Consider the following 19010-nt stretch of genomic DNA (forward strand, 5'->3'; position numbering starts at 1 on the left):
CAGCCATCTGAGCTCGCATATTCCATGCACCTGCCGCAGATTAACTCTAAGATGGGCGCGTGAACTGCGTATGCGCTGAACCGCACTGACAGCCATGCTAGAAGAAGAGATGCATGCTAAACCCCACCCTCCCCTCCTGTAGTGTGTGCTTGATCACATTACTCCGCCCTCGCCCTCACCCACTTCCCTTGCTCATGCGGGAAGGCAGGCCCCATCAAGCCACCGTTTTCTCGGCTTACCCTTGCACCCATAGCATACGGCATGCGGGGCTCAATAAAATCTGTATACTGAATGTGATGGCGAAGGTTCTTGCTGCTCCGCTTCTCCGCTTCGGTGGGCGCTCTCTGTTGCGCGGCACAGGATTTCAGTTTAACCATTTGATCATGCGCATGCGCGGCAGTTGCCATTTATTTCTTCTGTATTTCTTCGCGGCGGCAGTGAAATTTCTTTATGTTGGAACAAGAAGTTCTAAAGAGTTATAAAGACAATTCGTTATATAGAAGTTCATTCTATCGAGGTTTAACTGTATATACTACAGCCTTACCGTATACTGAACGTGGCTCGTATGGAGCAAGGATGCTAACAAGTGGGGGAAGTCTATTGACTACTCCATTTTCTGCTGTTCCCACACCATTGATGTGGAGACAGAGAGGTTACTGAACACAGGAAACACGTTTGCTCATTAAGTTTCAGTGCCCAAAATATGGATGTCTAATTTTTCAGCTACCTGTTGTTTTTGATATATTCCAATTTGATGTTATTCATGTTCCGTATGACTCAACACTGCATTTTACAAAGGCAGCAGGTAATGCTGTGGAGTTATGCTTAGTTCTTTCTGTAAGTGAGACTAGCAGCCGTTCGTAGTTTTTCATTATAACAAACCACACTTTCTACATGCATCTGGTTTTGTTCAGTTCTTTTGTTGCGCCATGTCATTGTTTCAGTAATGCAAACTTCAATTACCTTTCACTTGTTGCTTATTTAGTGTTGTTGAAATTCTGTGTTAAAAAACAGTGTGCATATCTGAGCAGTTCCAAGTTCCTATTGTGTTTGTGTATCGCATATATCATATACCTGAAGCCACCATTTTTTGATCAAATGTTCATGTTTAAGTTCGAAGATATTGTTACTCGAATACCCCTATTTCACTATCAGTACCTTTAAGCCAACTTCTTTCTATGGCATGAACTCTTTCACCCTGGAAGTGTGTTACGTCCTTGAGGCTATGTATTGTTAGACTTTTATATGCCAGTGTAAAAGGCTGTGCGATAATTTTCATGGTGGTAGATGGGCAGAACTAAGGATATTCCTCACTACACAAGCACAGCTTTGAAAATTGCAACCATTTTCGCAGGGAATGCTCAGGTGACACCTGCCAGCTGGCTCTCTAAAGCAGCAATGCAAACAACATAGAGCCTCACATTCACATGTATCATGCTATTGTGCCCAGATAGCACACAACAGTGGTTTAAAGGTACCAAGGAGGGACCTTTTGTTACCGTGGACACTGTTGTGTGCTCCTAGTTCAAGCCTGTCTTCATAGAGTGCCGTATTATGTCTGTGATGCTGCTCCTGCAACAGCAACATTGAAATGACACCCACTAAGATCGATAAAAAGCTCGCACTGCTTAAGAAACTTGGAGCATGCAACCAAAAAAAAGGCAGCGCAGTACCGCTGGTGTGAGGCTCAACAGCTCAGTGTATGGTTTCTTGCATTTTGTTTATGTAGTACTCATGAAATAAATTATAATTCACTACCACTGAATGGCGAGAAACCGTTGTTGGAATTGAAGGCCGACTGCAACGAAATTTTACTTTGGTAATTTCGTTAAATGGCTAGCAATTGCCTAAGTTTCTTGTTAATACTCTTTAAGGGAGGACATGGTCCATTACAGTGAACATTTGAACTGCTGGCTTAATTTTCATAAAGATTGGAAGGCTTGTTTAGAGCAATGTAGTACAATAGACCCTTTTTGTGGAGCATTTTGCTCTAGAGAAATGAGATGGTGCTTTCGGTGGCACGCCACACGTTGTCTCAGTGAAAGTGCACGAATACAAAACCATTACCGCTTATGCCTTTCTACTGTGCGATCATCTGTGGGAAATGCAACTGGGTGATCACTAAGGCTCTGTGCTCCATTCATGCTGCAAAATGTGAAATGGTAGAGGGAAGACTTATGGCTGCAAAAATAGTGACTGACATATTAAGGAATGGGATGAAACTGTGACCTGGTCCACGGACCTCTGCTCCATAAGCAGACTGCCTGTGTGGCCAGCCCTTGGCAATCGGCTGCTTTCCTCGAGCATAAAAAAAATTCACTCATCCAGCAGCGTTGAATCACTAACCTTTAAAGAAAGGACTTCAACCCAGGAACGTCAGCAAGAATGAGTACTGCTCATTACACAGTGACAAAGGGAGTAGCGCCGCTTCTTGGCATAATAAGTTTCTTGCACTTTATCTACACACATCCACCTCAACTTACGCGCAAACCTACGCCAACTACAGCAACATCCAATTTTTCGGACTCTCTAGTGGGCGCGAAAAATGTCAGAAAAATCACGCAGTCCGAAAAAAGTTAATGTATACCTTTTACTGCCCCCAAGGCCTCAATTCGCCACAGGCACGTCCGAAATAGCACTAAAGGCCTGCCAGTACATTTATTAAGCATATTGGTGCTCGTATTGTGATAGGAGATGGCGGGTACATGCGTGCACAATTAAGGAATACATACTGTGTCCCGTGACAATTGCCCCTTCCACTCATTATATCACCATCATCATCAGCCTACATTTATGCCCATTGCAGGACGAAGGCCTCTCCCTGCGATGTCCAATTACCCCTGTCTTGCGATAGCTGATTCCAACTTGCACCTGCAAATTTCCTCATGATATGCTTCACCGCAATACTTTGCATATGCTTCAACGCATAACACTACTGTATTGAGGCGAATTTGACTTTCGGGAACCGGCAATATGCAACACGCCGTGCTTTCCGAGTTTCAAAGCCATTGGCAAACATTACAAAGGTGGAGTCGACGCCATTGCTAACACCGGCGAATTATTTCAATGAAAAACGGCACCGAACAGCAAGAAGCTTGGCAGCTAACGTAGAAGTAGCTAGGCCTAGCGTTGCCGCGATGGTGGCTACGGCTGCCAGCAAACCTGCATACGAGAGCGCCGGTTCGAGGCGGCGAGATAATCGAAATGGTGGCTGTGGTGGCTTCAATTAATGCCGTTTCGGGCTTGCGGTCATGGTAAAAAGTCCGTAAAATCTGACAGCGATGGTTTTTTGTGTCCGAAATTTCAGACATTCTTATACATTGACTCTATGGGGTACGTGGCGGTGCCGCGAAGGTGCCCGAATTATCGGGCATGTCTGAAAAATTGGTTGTTGACGGTATATCGCCAACGTATCAAGATTAAGTGAATGGGCGTACACTTGAGTTAATGCACTGGAGCATGGGTGACGGCGACTACACCGACCATTCACGTATGTTCGAAGCTGAATGTTTCCTAACGGTCCACGGAATAAGCAAGCAACTAGCGATAATACGTCTTTGCTACAAGCTACTATTGCAGAACATGCAGAAGATGTATGTTCCAAGCCCATGTGCACGGCAAGAACAGATCTATCGCAACTGAGCACACCTGCGAGTGATTAGGCAGAAAATGAACAATCATATAGTGACCGCATGAAGGAACTTTATACTGAGTCAGGATTATGACAAGCCGCGGGTTCAAAAACGAAGAGTGAAACACACTGATTCTGGTTTAATTTATAAGCAGAAAGTTTGCACAGTTTATAATACACTTCTAGCCCCACTTTTAGTACAACACACCGTATACACTGTTTGCGCTGTTTGGACAAGCTGTAATCAGCTTCATGGTGGTCAAAGCTTCATGTTGTCCACTGAATCACCATTTACCATATTCGCCAGAACAGAGGTTTGCTCAGCCGCACTGGTGTCCTGCATCTATTGTAAACACGGGGGCAACTGAGACGGCTGAGGCAAGCAGGAGGGAAGCAGTGGAAGTGTCACCACGTGCTCAAATATGCCAGCGCTCAAGAGATTGCCGTGAAAATTGTCTCTATGGCCGGGTGCCAAATTTTATCATTATTATTTATAGAATAATTTGTGAAAGAGTTATGACTCTACAAAAAGTCAAATGACTATGGTTAGTCATAAAAACTATCATTCTGAAGAGACAAGAAAGTTAAAGCATTTTTGGGCCTTATGGAATATATGTGAGGAAGGCCCAAACTGAGCTTCTGTGGAGGCATTTTTTTAAATTTTTCAGTAGTTTCAAATAAAAAAATTATATATAATTGGCACCACTACTATTGGACTTGCACCTTGAATTCAAAATTTCAATTGTTTAAGGATAGCAAAAATTTTAGTATGATTTCACAGTAGCATTCTGCATAAATTTCACCACAGTAAATACCCTACAAAAACAAATCCACCTTGTCTAATAATCGTAAACTCGTCTCGCACCGTGGCCAAGCGATGCCGTGCCACACTGATTTGATTAATAGGATTGGTTCAAGGGCAAGGATGGAAGTGCTGCGCCAATTGAGCCATCTTGCTCCGACCCAACGAGCTGTGCCAACTTGTGCCAAAACACTAACTTTGAATAAAGTTGATAAATTTTGAGGGATGTTCGTGTTCAGTGGCAGCCAAACAGCCATGTGTTGGCTAGCATTTAGCCCTAGAAGCCAAGCTAAAGCAATCCGGCGTCTTTGGAGCGTGGGTGTATTTGGTGGTGCTTTGTAACTTGGCTGCAGGAAAACGAAAATCTTTTGTGCTATGCAATACATTACGACTGTTTTCTATAAGTCTTAGGCGTGTGTGGGGGGGGGGGGGGGCGTAATGTGCGGACCAGCATATTTGAATGATTTGAACTGGCGTTTTCTTTTATGGGGCAGTTGGGAAAGAAAGCCGCGCTCTCAGCTGAATGAATAATTTGTATGGTCTGTCATACATGTTCGGGCTCACTTTTACAACCTATTGGTGAATCAGCATCGATTAATGCCGAACACCATGAGTGTAACGCTGAAATATATTTCGCACGTGCACCATGTCCACTTGCTGGTATGGTATAGTGCGGCACGCTGACAAACGAGCTGCTTGCTTTTGTGGGACTTCTTGACCAGAAATATCCAATGGCAACTGTAATCATCACTCAAATTTGCACTTCGGGTATTCTATTCTGCACAACGACACCATACAAAATCGGACTTCTGTGGCCGTAAAACGCAAATCGAGGATCTGAAGTTTCGGTTTTACTCTATTGTAGCGGTCGAATGGCGGTCGTAAAGGGTCAGAGATTACGTGAACGACAGAAATTGTGTTCGCGACAATGACGTTCATGACGTGACTTGTGCAGATTGAGTCCAAAATTTTTAAGAAGCCATTGTTGGGCATTCAAAATATTGGTCACCGTTTTACATTGACTTTATGAGGCAGCCCTAATAATCGAGCTTGTGTAATATATTTGTAGTTCATACTGATCGGGAAGTCACTGAACTCTTTTTTTCCCTTTATCCATTTCATAGATGTAAGTTTTATTTTTTATTTCTTTCCGCCCAGTTATGTGGAATACTGGCAAACAAGCATTGACCAACAAAGTAACTTCATATTTTTTCAGTGGTGCTCTGCTATGCCAACTGAATGTCACCAAGAATAAAAAAAATAACTAAGGGCATTACGCGAAGGGCGTTCACTGTTGATCGCAGTTCTCGCAGTCAGTATTTCCTGTTCATTGTGCACGAATATGTCTAATTAGCTAATTTTACAAACTTACCTAATCAACGAGATGTCGATGAAAATTTGTGGAGAATGTTGAAACATGAACAATAACTGGATTTAAAGCTACCTAGCATTTGCATTATACAGTATACTTATCCAATAAATGAGGTTAAAAATGTTAGCTAATTAAGTTTTAGCTAACATTAATAACATTAGCTAACAATAAACATTAGTTGCTTGTGTTCAACAAAAAAGAAAACTCTTGGCCCGCATTAACAAAAGCCTATCAACATACAGTAGGTGCTGTTCCCATTAATTCCTTGGTCAGTCAGTCAGTCAGTCAAGAACTTTATTCAGGTCCTGAGGAGTTTTAAGCCGTTAGAGATTCCACGCCGTAAGTAACTTAATAGTGACTTCCAAGGAATGTACATGGGTTTCTTTTGACGGGTGTATGCCATTTTTTTTCCTTTAGTGAACTTTCTTGCACCTTGCGAGCTTCCGCAGAACTAATTCGCCGTAACCTAATCGTGTTCTACTAAGTCCCGGTACTCCTCCAAAACTGCTTTGGTCGCTTCCATCACTTAAAGGTCATATGTGGCCAAAGAGCTCCAAGCCACTCTATGCTATCTATGACTAATCATTTGAGCTATGCGATGCAGATGCTGGCTGCGGATGCTGGCTTTCCGCTGCTGCGGGACATCTGCCAGTGGACATCTGCTCGAAGGCATGGTTGCGTGTGTTCCTCAGCCTCCGAGTTTGTTTTGGACGCACGGAGCCCTAATTCGTCGCACCGCAACTGCAAGGGGAATCGCAGATTTCAAGATCTAAATGCTGATTTGGCACGGGCAGCTCACTTCACTTTCCCCATTGTGATGAGCCATCTAAGCACCACAGCTCAGATGAAACCATACCTCTACTTGAAAAAAGCTGTTTTTAATTATTACCTAACGTCTTCATTGAAACACCCGGTATGTTTAAATGGGCCCTGAACCACTTTTTATTGAAGTGGAGAAAAGCACTTGAAGTGAAAATAGGCTATTTCAGAAATACTTTGCCACAAGAAGTACTTCAATGCGTTCAGCAGAAGCGGAGTTATTGGCAATCAAACATGGCCTCCATTGTGCTCCATGCTCCTGTTCCTTCAATGCCTTGTTCTGCGAAAGCTACGGCGAAGGGGGGCGTGGCCACAATGCCCCGCCTTCTAAATGTCACCGTGGTGTGCAGTTCAAATTTTATTTTGGATGTTAACATAGACGCCACAAGATTTTGGTGCCTACGACGCACTAAACGTAAGCCAAACGCGTTGTCCTCAGTGAGCCGCAGTGCACTTAGCCAGTGGACTCCCGCAGCTGCGGTATCTACGCTACATAGCTGTCCGCAGCTACCAATAGCAGCGGTGTATGGGATTCTGCTTTATTACGAAATAAGGCGTCCAGAAAGTAGTGAGGAACATGACTTCTGTTGAAAAAAGCGCGTTTGAGAGAAAGGTGACTTCGCGCTCCGCTTGTCAGCTCCACGCACCGCGTAGAACAGCAAAACTTGGCTGAGGTGTTCACAGCAGCGTATGCTACCTGCGGACTATGTTATTTCAACAAGCCCGAGGGGTGGTTCAGAGCCCCTTTAAGTGATTGCCCTTGAATAATAATAGGAAAAATAAAAAAAGCTACATCATATCAATTCACGAAGTATGCATATGAATTAACAGAAATAACTTGAAAAAGCCAAGATAGTGAAAGTGCACCATAAACACGTGCTCTTCAGTTAAAATACCACATTGTGAGCACAGCACTAGTACTTGTAATTTAAATGCATTTTTGGGGCAATGCTGTAATTGTAGGTTCTCTGCGATATGAACTCAAACTGGCTAGCCTGCCTGTTTGTAGCTAAAATTAAATAGCGCTCATCAGTGCTTAACAAGAATGTGTCATTATGCCTTTAGGTGTTGGAAATTGTTTTCAGTACGTATGATTATAGTGACATTCTTGATTGGTAATTTCAGAGCGCTCTGATAGGGCTTTAAAAGTCATGTAAGATGGCAACTAATCTGCAAGCATAAGCAGAGTTCAGTGGGGATAGTAGAGTCCCATTATTGCGGTTAGGCCCATTTGTTCACCTAATACTGTTTTTAAACTGTCCTTTTTTTAAAAATTATAAATGTTTGTGTGGCATAATCTTAGTAACATTACCAGAGTGCTCTGAAATGACTAGTTGAATGTGCCATAGATATTCAAGTGATTTGTGTGTGTTTTGTGGATGTTTCTTTGTGGTTTTCTTTAAAGCAGTGCCTATAAAATTTAGCCTGCTTCTATCTTCTAGAATGGTGACCTTGTGGAGGACAGCTCCAGTGCCTTTGATTGCATTGCTGCAAAGCATAAGGAAAAGGAGTTCACACCTTTCACCATTTCTACAAGCTCAGGTGAGAACTAGTTACTCAACCTGGTGTGGACATTCTGCTAAGTCCATACTTGGCACATTGGCCTTCTGCTGTGTGAAAGCCACTCTTTTGAAAAGGACGAAACGGATCATAAGTTCAGTGGCTGTGTAAGGGCTTTTCCTTTTCCTGCTGAGGTGCCGAATACAATTTGTCTGCCGAGACTTCCTTGGATTTTGGACACGCAGTATTACAAATTTAATGACATTAACTGCCTGATACCTTCAACTTTGAATGCTGTTTTTCTTCTCCCATGTGAATTAAGGTAACGTTGGTAATTACGGTAATCTCAGTAGGGAGTCAGGTTCTAACTTGCACATTTCTAAGAATCCCCTTTTGAGTGAAGATGAAGTGTTTCCTTTCATATCGGGGCAGTGTGTACCTAGTTACACTTGACTACTACTGTCATCAACTCTGTGCCTACGGTTTTATGAAACTTTTATTTATTTATTTGTTTGTTTGTTTGTTTAAATTTGATAAACACTAATCAGACAATCTCGAGGGGGGGGGGGGAATCTACACAATGAGTATTTTCCCTATCATTGTGATTCTTGTTTATTAGTAAAGGCAAAAAGATGCTAAACAGAGTGATGTACGCTAACTTCATAGTGTGACTCTGTTCTTGCTGCGATAACGCATCAATGTGCACAAAAATGCTTGGTAGATTTATTTATTTGTTTGTTTGTTTGAGCCGCCAAGGTACATAGTAGTACATTGCAGAGGGGAGGGGCGAGTATACAATGCAAGAGCAAGAAATACAGGATTAGTTCTAACAATTCACAGTGCAGGCAAAAAAATTAATTGAAGAAAGTACTATTTACATACCAACCGGAAAAAGAAAACTCGCACAATACGAAGTAATTAAGTACACAAAGGGTACACTTTATCCAACAGGCAATGTCCACGAATAAGTATGTAATTATACCATTTGGTACCATACATTACCTTATGTTAGTGCGTTATTAAAATGAGTGGGGTCACTGATGCTTACTAATGATGCAGGTAGATTATTCCAGTCGATCGAAGTCCCAAGAAAGAATGATTGTGAGTACGCGACGGTATTATGACTGGGAACGTTTACTTTATGTACGTGATTACGAGGAGCTGAATAATAAGGCGCTGGGTGGATCCAAAAAGAGCGAAGAGATGTGTTTTGGTAGTAGACTTTATAGAAAATGCGTGCTTCCTTTTTGCAATGAGATAACGGGATTTGAAGGGTGCTCTTCATTAATGTAATGCTAGCAGTGCGATGGTAGTTAGCTAGAATGAAACGAACAGAGAGAGTTGGTACTGATTCGATTTCGTTAAATAATGTGACCTGATGAGGATCCCAGGCCGATGAGGCATATTCCAACTGGGGGTGGATGTAAGTTGTGTACAACAGTCGTTTTAATGAAATAGGTGCAAGTGAAAAATTTCTCTCTAAGTATCCTAAGGAGTGGTTAGCTTTAGATATTACGTACTGTACATGCTGCTTCCAAGAAAGATTGTTAGTAATATGAACGCCAAGATAACGGTAGGATGTGACGGAGTGAAGGGGGCAGTCATTAATGGTGTAGGTAGGGCAAGTTGTGTTGCAACAAGAGATGCGCACGGATTTGCATTTATTAATGTTGAGCTCCATGCACCAAGTGAGGCACCAACCATTTATGGTATTTAAGTCAGATTGAAGGGTTGTTATATCAGAAGCATCAGCTATTTTGCTATATGTAACACACAGTCGTCAGCGAATAAACAAATTTGTGAGGAAATGTTATCAGGTAAATCGTTAACATATATTAAAAATAAAAGTGGACCAAGGACAGACCCTTGTAGAACACCGTATTCAACTGGAGCCGTGTTAGATGTGGAGTCATTAGTTACAACAAATTGAAAACGAGACGAAAGGAATGATTGGATCCAGCTAAGTACTCCCGCGTCAATGTTTAGTACGCTTAGTTTGTGTAGGAGCAATACATGTTTAACCCTGTTGAAAGCTTCAGAAAAATCGAAAAATATGCAATCAATCAAAACACCGCTATCAAGATATACATGTAAGTCATTAGTAAAAGATGCCAGCTGAGTCTCACAAGAAAAGAACTTGCGAAAGCCATGTTGACTGTTAGAGAAAAAATTGTTTTCTTCAAGAAACTTGACAAGTTTAGAAAATATAATGTGCTCCATTATTTTGCACGGCACTGAGGTAATAGATATGGGCCTGTAGTTAAAAGGGTTGTGAGTTTCACCAGATTTTTGAATCAGAATAATTTTTGCTGTTTTCCAGTCATGTTGCAAGGATGAAGACCGGTACGACTGTGAAAAAATGCTCTCTAAGATGATAGAGGAATACTCGCTAGTATTTTTTAGAAATTTCGTGGTGATGCTGTCTATCCTGCAAGAAGACGTAAGCCTGAGACTATTTTTTTTTTTTTATGCAGTAGAGGTAAAAATTATGGGATCCATAGGTACAAAATTGGTGCCCGATAGCTTTGGAAGTTTGAGATCATGTCTTGGGGGGTAGGTGTGAAAGCTTTTATAAACGCATTATTTAGAATCGTAGCACAGTGCTGCTGAGGTACAGGTTCGCCGGAAGACGCGCTAAATGATATAATTTTTGATTCACTAGGCCTTACCACATTCCAGAAGCTTTTTGGATTATTTATCGCCATGTTTGGGAGGGTAGTGTTGAAAAATGAAAATTTAGTATTTTTTATTGCTGATCCGTAGGCTGAGGCAGCTTCTTTGTAAGCAGGTCATTGAGCCTGGCTTTGCACGCGTTTATTATGCGATAAAGACTTTTTTTTTTTTTTCTCTGTTGGATAGGCATTTCAAAGATTTAGTATACCACGAAGCATTGTTGTTCAAAAAAATGTGTGTCTCGTCGGAATAAACTGGTTGACTAGATCACAAATTTTTTCTTTTAATATATTCCAGTTAGTATCAAGTGAGCGTTCGGCGACATCATGCAGAAAATTATCAAGAAAAACAGCAAGTTCGTTGTTGATTGCGGTGAAGTTACCGTTTTTATAGTCACAAATAGTTTTAAGACTGTTATGAGACTGTAGATTTTACAGGCTAATGGAAAAATGTAAGACGTCGTGATCACTCAAACCGGGTGAGTGTATAACCTCAGATATAATATCTGTTGATTACGTTAAAACAAGATCTAAAAGAGATGACTTGGTTTTCATTGCGCGTGTAGGGGAAGTAACAACCTGGAGCAAGTTGAAATCTGTACATATATCAATAAAACGCTTCGATTCTGCGGAAGTTGAATTCAATAAAGGACACGTGCTTGACCAAGAAATGTTGGGGAAATTAAAATCGGGCATAAATAAAATGGGTGCTGGCATAAACAATCGTACATGCTATCACAAAACGTTGGTGCAGATATTGGTGCTCGGCAACAAGTAGATATAGGTCTCACCTGATTATTTAAAAACGAATTTGACTAGGTATATTTATTTATTTATTCATAGGAGGCTGTCCTCTGAGAATAGCCAGAGGTAATGCTCTAGCCATCAGAATGATATATGACAACCAGATTATGCCCCAGACATACTGTTTGACTGGTGGGGATATTTGAAATATTTGCAAGCATTCATTGATTGGCGAGCACTCTATCTTTAATCACTTGTCCTGCTTTAAGCCAGCTTCACATGCTACTAATTGTCTATATTTCAGCCACAGTAGTCGGCCCTCTGTGGGAGCCGGGGGCAGAGTTTGAACTTGATGGCAGTTGTGTACCTTGGTGCTGCTTCTGATTACTGGGAGTTTAATTAGTCCATTCTGTGCCACACTATTGTCACGAATTCTGACCAAAAGTGGTCAAATTATATTTAAAGACCGCAATTGCCAACATGTCTTACTTCCTCAGAAAGAATATATTTGCTTCTGCTTGCGCTGTTTCATAGATTGTGTGCTGCTATCTACCAAAAGCGTGACTGGGCACTGAGACGAAACTAAGCTTGTTCATGCCAGTGCTAGAAAATGCAAAATACTGTTGATGAGCTGAGCTCGTCCTTTGCCATTTTCACCAGAAACACAGGGACGAACTTAGCTTGTCCAAAGCACGAGAGGGGTTAAAGTAGCTGGGTGTAACACCTACATTGATGTGTCAGCAGAAAGGTGTGCTTGTTACCGAGTAGCGTGGCAGCCACTGCTGCGCCAACCATTTAAAATTGGGGCATGTGGAACAAACCTTTCACAGTCGCGGCGTGAGCTGCTTGTCACATCAGTTCTCATCGCAAGAGTACAGCATGTGAAAAGGGCTTTGGCCATCCAACCATGCCAAATGTTATTGCATGTTCTCGTGTGTTTTTAGGGGATGCAGACAGCCTGCTGAACAAGGCGTTACTAACAGGCAACGTGGAGGCAGCTGTGAACTTGTGCCTGCAAGAGGACCGCTGGGCTGATGCCCTCATTTTGGCACAGGCCGGTGGTGTGGCACTTTTGCAGAGAACACAGTGCCGCTACTTCAAGCAGGCTACTTCAGATTCAGCTAAGGCATGCCTTGTTTCTTTCAGTAATAATGATTTAAGTGCTTCTGGGCAGTGCATGCTATATTTGCATGAATATAATGCAACCGTGAATGTAATGCCCGGAATAACTTTTGGCCACAGAAAAGCCCATTATAATATAAACTGTGCATAGCCAGGGCCAGGTCAAGAATGCGGTGACAAATTCCTCTTAAAGAGAATGTGTATACATGCACTGGCGAATTACCTCATCTTGCAACATCATTGTAAGTGTTATTCGAAAATGACTACTTGTAAGTCTTGTTTATGCCCAGGTGGGAAAAAATGTAGCTTTTCTACGGAACTGTATAATGTAATGAACAGATGAAAGTGAACAACCCTTTGAAGCATGCTCCGTGTCAATGCATCATCTCATGGGTGTTTTTCCTGTGTATGTGAGGCACTGATAATTTCAGCTATGTTTCGTGCAGTGTGTTGACCTTAAACACCGACGAACTTTTTAATGCAGCTATGGCAGAAAGGTGCTTAGCTCCGTTTGTCTACCCCCTGCTATGAGGCAAATTGGCTGTGGTACTTGACTGTTGCAAATTTTTGTCTTTATATTTCTGTTTTGTTAATTACCAAACTGATGCAGCAACCTTTCTTGCTTGCTGATTTTGTGTTTCTGAGATATATGTGGTTGGAGAAGCCCATAGACAGCTTGAGGGGGCATGGTGGAGGTAGCACATATGGACTATGCTGTGATGCAGATGCAGCTGGGCTAGGTTTAGTCATATGAAATGCTGGCAGAGCTAGCAACGATCTATGCACCAGCAAATCCTTTGGGACATTGTGCATTTCCATGCACAGGCATTGCCACACTCACTGGAGTGTGTACTTGAATGACTGAATTGACTGTCTTGGGATTGAGTGCACATATTTAGCTTGTGCGCAACAAAAAGTTAACATAGTGTGCAATAATCAGTAGGTATATAATGAGCCACTGTGGTTTAAGCAGTAGGTGATTCATCGCAACTGCGCCTTAACCCTTTGAGGGTTAAATTTTTTTGCCAAGAACATGCCCCTGTGGTCAAGTTTTTTTATTGCCATTTCCAGTAATAGGAAATGATTGAAAACTCGTGAATATTGTAAACATTTATTGCAAGCAATATTTTGTCTCAAAACTGCTTTACTCGTACCGGCAGTATACACAGGAGCACACAGACACTAAGACATTAAGAAAAATGTCAAGCAATACATATGGCTATCAATTTGTTGTTGCAAAAACAAGTTTCCTCAGAAGAAGGAACACGTCAGAAATTACTCGAAAGAAGAACGCTTGAGCAGTTGCAGTGAGAAGAGACATCATGCACAGCCGTACCGAAATCACAACTGCGCACATTCCCAGTGTACGGGAATATGTGAGCCACAACCAAAGGCAAAGAAAAAGAACACTAGCAGTAGCCATGAAAAACTATAGCATCTATTCCACGCACACATTGAGGTAACACGTGAGCAATCGCTCGGAGGTAAACAAGTCGAGTTGTGCGCCCTGGTAAACAGGAATGCAATTTCAAAGTAGGAGGGACGTTCCGAAAGTAAGTTTCGTCATTTATTTTCACAAGGAAACTTTATCGCCAAAAAGAAATAAACCATGGCATCATGAACTATACACCTTGCACTATTTTTCCACATAGTCGCTACCGACATTGAGACATTTGTCGTAGCGTGCAATCAGTTTGAAGAAATCACTCTGGTAAAACTCGGTGCCCTGTGATGCAAGGAATTGTTGCACAGCCTGCTCCACCTCAGCATTGTTTTGGAAGTGACGTACCGAGAGTGCAGCTTGTCCTGTACTCTAGTAATGTTTTCATTCGTGGATGTGGAGGGACGCTCACTTCGACCTTCATCCTCCACACACTACCATCCTTTATTGAACATGCAACACCAGCGACCAACCATTTGACGAGACATGACCTCTTCACCATACACGATCTGTAGGTGTTCATTGATGTAATGCAGTGAGTTGGGCTTGATGGTATGACATTGTGAGGCTTATAGCGCATGAAAAGACAAGGACGAATGAAGAGGTGACACACACAGGTGCTGTGTGTGTCACCTCTTCATTCGTCCTTGTCTTTTCATGCGCTATAAGCCTCACGATGTTCATTGATGATGGATCCAATAGTCCCACAGGCCCATTCATACCGGATAACAGCACGCACTTCCATTGGCGATCACATTGTCAGCACACGTTTGACTCAGTTATTCAGTCACTCAGTCCCACGTCAGTGATTTGTACTCTAATAACCTTGGGCACACCGGTCTGCCGCTACTCTATCTTCTTCGGCGCTCTGCACATGTGTCATTCCTCCTCCGCTGACACTCCTTCCATCGGTGTTCAAGCAACGGGAGCAGATTCTTAAGGCGAATGTTTGTTTCACCTGGTATACCATGTTCTCTTTAAAAAAAAAAAAAAAAAAATCAACGAAACTTACTTTCGGAACGTCCCTCGTACTTTGGGCGACTTCATGAGATGGCAGCACCTCTGAACAACCACTGGTGTCAAATATGCATGAAATATCAAACATGAGTTTAGCACTACATGTACGTCAAAAACCACGTAGGATGGTTCAATGGCACCACACATATGCAGAAAAATCTTCAAAGGGTTAACTGTATTTACACTTTGCATGGATTTGTATCAGTGACTTTCTACTGTAATTACTTCTGAAATGCCTTTGTAGTATTACTGAGCCATGAACTGTCTGTGTCACTACACCTGCCAACCTTGGCTGTTAATGTGTGTTGTGCATGACTGTGGCATATTTGTGCTTGCTGAACTACTGGGGGCCTCATTTTTAAGTCTGTGTGATTCATAAATGAAGTACTGTATTTTATTGGATTTTGAAGGGACATTGAGAAGGCATGTTTTTGTAGGAGGAACCTCTTCTACATTCTTGACTTGTCACTGCCTTTCGCTATGTGCAATGCAACATTAGCTATGTGGAAGGTTTCAGCATAGCACAATACATGAACTGCTACAGTGGTGCATACTACCTGTGTATGCACTGGGGCTCGTGAAAGGATGCATTGCTGAAGCAAATAGCTGATTGCACTATGCTACTGTGTTTGCCTCTCTGAAGGACCATGTGTGCATGTATATTGGGACAGCTATGTGTACACAGATAGGCTGTGGGTATGTGCATTGTTGTAGGTTAGGCCACAATGTCAGTCTTTTTTCTTGGACACCTAGAGGTCAGCTTTTTTTGCAAAACTGAGGTGCCCAGTGACTGAGCTTACCACATTTTGAAGCATAAAATGAGGATTGGGATATCTTGCATTTCACACAATATGTTTTCTAGCCTGTTATTAGTTATTACCAAAAAAAAATGCATATTACCGTATTTTCTGGTCTATAAGTCGCACCTTTGTATAAGACGCACCCCCGTCAAAATGGGAGTATTTCTGGAAAAAAAAAACGTATATAAGTCGCACCGGCGTATAAGACGCACCTATTCGATCGATAAGCGATTAAAAAAAAAAATGTGACGTTTCACTCAGTGAACGGGGGGGGGGGTCACGCACAAGCGTATGGGTGCCATATATTTCCACTCCAGGCACATTTCTGCCGTCGTGGTTGCCGCGATGTTCCGTATAAAGTCCAAGGGCGATAACATCGTCCTCGCACGTCATATGCTGTATGTGTGAGCGAGAGCGTCCGACGGTGAGCGGAATCGCGCACAAGAAAGGAAAGCGGGAAGGCAGCGCGGGAGGGGGGGGGGGTAGCGTCTTGTACTCTGGTAGCAACTGTGTAGTTAGCGCAACAGCGCGCGCCGTATCTTTTCAGCGATCTGCAGGTGCGACGAATTCGGGGTCGGCCGACTCGCGCTTGGCTTGCCGCTGCTTGCTTTGCTGCTCCGTCCTTCAGGCACGGCGCTCGGGAACTCAATCACGAGAAGAACGTACCCACCACCTCGTAGCAATTAAGTCAACCAGTGAGCTTCGCGTGGCCATAACATCGAATCCGATTTTGACGGCAGTTTTTCCGGAAAAAAAAAGAAAAAAACGTACACAAGTCGCACCATTCTATAAGATGCGCCGCCAAAAAATTCAGAAAAAAAACGCGTCTTATACACCGGAAAGTACGGTACATGCAAATACTGCAGATCTCAGTTGTAAATGTTCATTTTTGCCCAAATGTGCTTTGCTAATAGATAGAAGCACGCTGAAAAATTTTTAACTTGAATCATATCTGAATCGTATATTGTGACTTGTGTGTAAAAAAAATTGCATCTCTAAGTATTGAGTACAAGGAACCTTCTTGAAGTTCACAGAAGCGAGAAGGTTACAGCTTGGATGCCAAAACATGGCCTCTTGTTTTTTGTTAGACGCGAGATTGGAGCTTGCTGCAGTCAATGCTGTCAATTAAAAGGGGGGGAAAAGGATGAGGGGGGGAGGCAGAAAGATTCCCTTGCTTGAAAGAAAAATCTATGGAATGACTGTGTGCCAGACATTAGTCTTGGGATATTCATCTTGGTTCACTTTTTTTTCTATGTTATGCACGGAGCAGGGCTTCCTTTGCTAGAACTGTAGTAGCATGAAGAGCCAATAAACAAGTGTGTATTGCAGCATGTTCAATGCAGTTATAGAAATGAAAACAAAGGCAAGGCAAACACTTGTAACATCAAGCATTCAGTGTTTCTGGCAGTTAGGTTAATAGCAAAAAGGTAGTGTTGTCGCCTCCAAGATATGCAGAAGTGTCGTGCACCACAAATCTTGAAGGATGTGCTGTGTGCTTGCAGACTGGCCCTTCTGCTATCAGTCTAGTATGCAGGCATAACCTTTAGGATTGCATGCATGACTGGCACAAGCAGAGCACTGACAGTGCGGAGTGTGGACAGCTCGTGCCTTCACTCTCACAATTGTCTTGTGCGACCTATAGCTTAAGTCTACTCTCAGCTAACAGTCATCACCTGACTGTGCCCACAGCTGCAGAGTGTTGCCAGAGCTATGACATTTTTGAATCTCCTGATGGCAGGAATTTTGAAAAAAGCAGCCATATTTTTAATAGGGGGTTTTAGAATTAGGGGACCCCTTGTTAGGGGATGGTACTTGGCAGGCATACATAAGAGCTTGGCTTTTTGGCTAGGCAAAGTTTCTTGGGGGATACTATTTTAAAACTACTTAGTGTCTTAGCAAATGTTAGGCTATTGTGGAACTTTGGACTGTGACTACCTGCTTTTTCGGTCTTGGTGATCTGGTTTTCTTCTATGTCTTCATAGCGCTTTTTGGGCATCCCTGGCCCTTGCGTCATAAAACCCCATACATCATCATCTATGTCTTCGTGGGCATGTATTTGATGCATCTGATTGAGCTTATGACTTTACAGGCGATGAAGTTTGAATAAGGTTTGCTTGTTACCCCCCTAAACATAATGCTATGTTGTGTGATCAAATTAAAAAGTAATATAATGCCAGGAGTGTTCATTTGCTAGAAGGGTTGTTTTGATACAGACGTAGTAGCAGGAAGCATTCGTAAAGCCAAGAAATACTGCTTCACTGGTAGACAGGGTGGAAACAATGTTACAAGTAGAAACTCAAAGGGCACTGAACTCGATAATGCTGCTGTTTTGTCGGTTGAGGTGAAGTCCAAACGTTCAACAGAAAAGGCCATGCAGCATTCATATTTTCCATTCCTGTTGTACACGGTGCACCAATATGAAAGGGAACACTGAATTTACAATCAAAGCTGGTGATTTTCCTTGTGTATGCTCCTGATGAGAAAAAGTTGCATAAGTACGATTCTTCAGCAGGGGAACAACATAACAAATAGTGAATGAGGTTCTGACTTGCACAGTTGCAAGAATCACTGTTTGAAGACAGATGAAATGTTCCCTTTTATATTGGATTAGTGTGTACATGCACTATAAAGGGTGCATTATTGTGTATGAACATAACTGAATACTGTATAATTAAACTGGTGCGAAAATATCTGCATCCAAAGGAATCAATCAGCAGCTGTCCAGAGGCCATATTTTCAAACGATCCTTTTCATTTTCCATTCTTTGCTCCCTCTTTGTCATAGGAGTAACGGAAAATAAAATTAAACTTGGTGGTGGCAATGATGTAAACTATCGTGTGTGAATCAGTGGTTGGCGGCATAGACAAGGACTCTTTGTCTTTGCTATGCTTTGCACCAGCCAGCTGTTCCATGTGCACGTAATCTTCTCACTGAGCCCTACTCTGTGCATATATGCAGCTGAACCTCATCTTGGGTGCAGATATCTTAGAAGCACCACTGTGTGCCATAATTTCACAAAATTATAGCACATTCAGACATCTTATTTGGAGATTTTACTGACATATTTTAGGTAGTAGTGGCCTTTTGATA

The 19010-nt window shown here is 42.3% G+C and overlaps 1 protein-coding gene across 1 annotated transcript in view; it reads left to right on the forward strand.

Annotated features, from left to right (window-relative positions):
• The window catches only part of LOC119436875 (protein transport protein Sec31A-like), a 134080-nt gene that overhangs the window by 46422 nt on the left and 68648 nt on the right, over window positions 1-19010 (forward strand). The window contains exons 14-15 of the mRNA XM_037703896.2: window positions 8067-8166; window positions 12485-12666. Of these exons, the coding sequence (XP_037559824.1) occupies window positions 8067-8166; window positions 12485-12666 (282 nt within the window). The remainder of the gene's footprint in view (window positions 1-8066; window positions 8167-12484; window positions 12667-19010) is intronic.

Source organism: Dermacentor silvarum, chromosome 1 (assembly GCF_013339745.2).
Source record: "Dermacentor silvarum isolate Dsil-2018 chromosome 1, BIME_Dsil_1.4, whole genome shotgun sequence".
NCBI lineage: Eukaryota > Metazoa > Arthropoda > Arachnida > Ixodida > Ixodidae > Dermacentor > Dermacentor silvarum.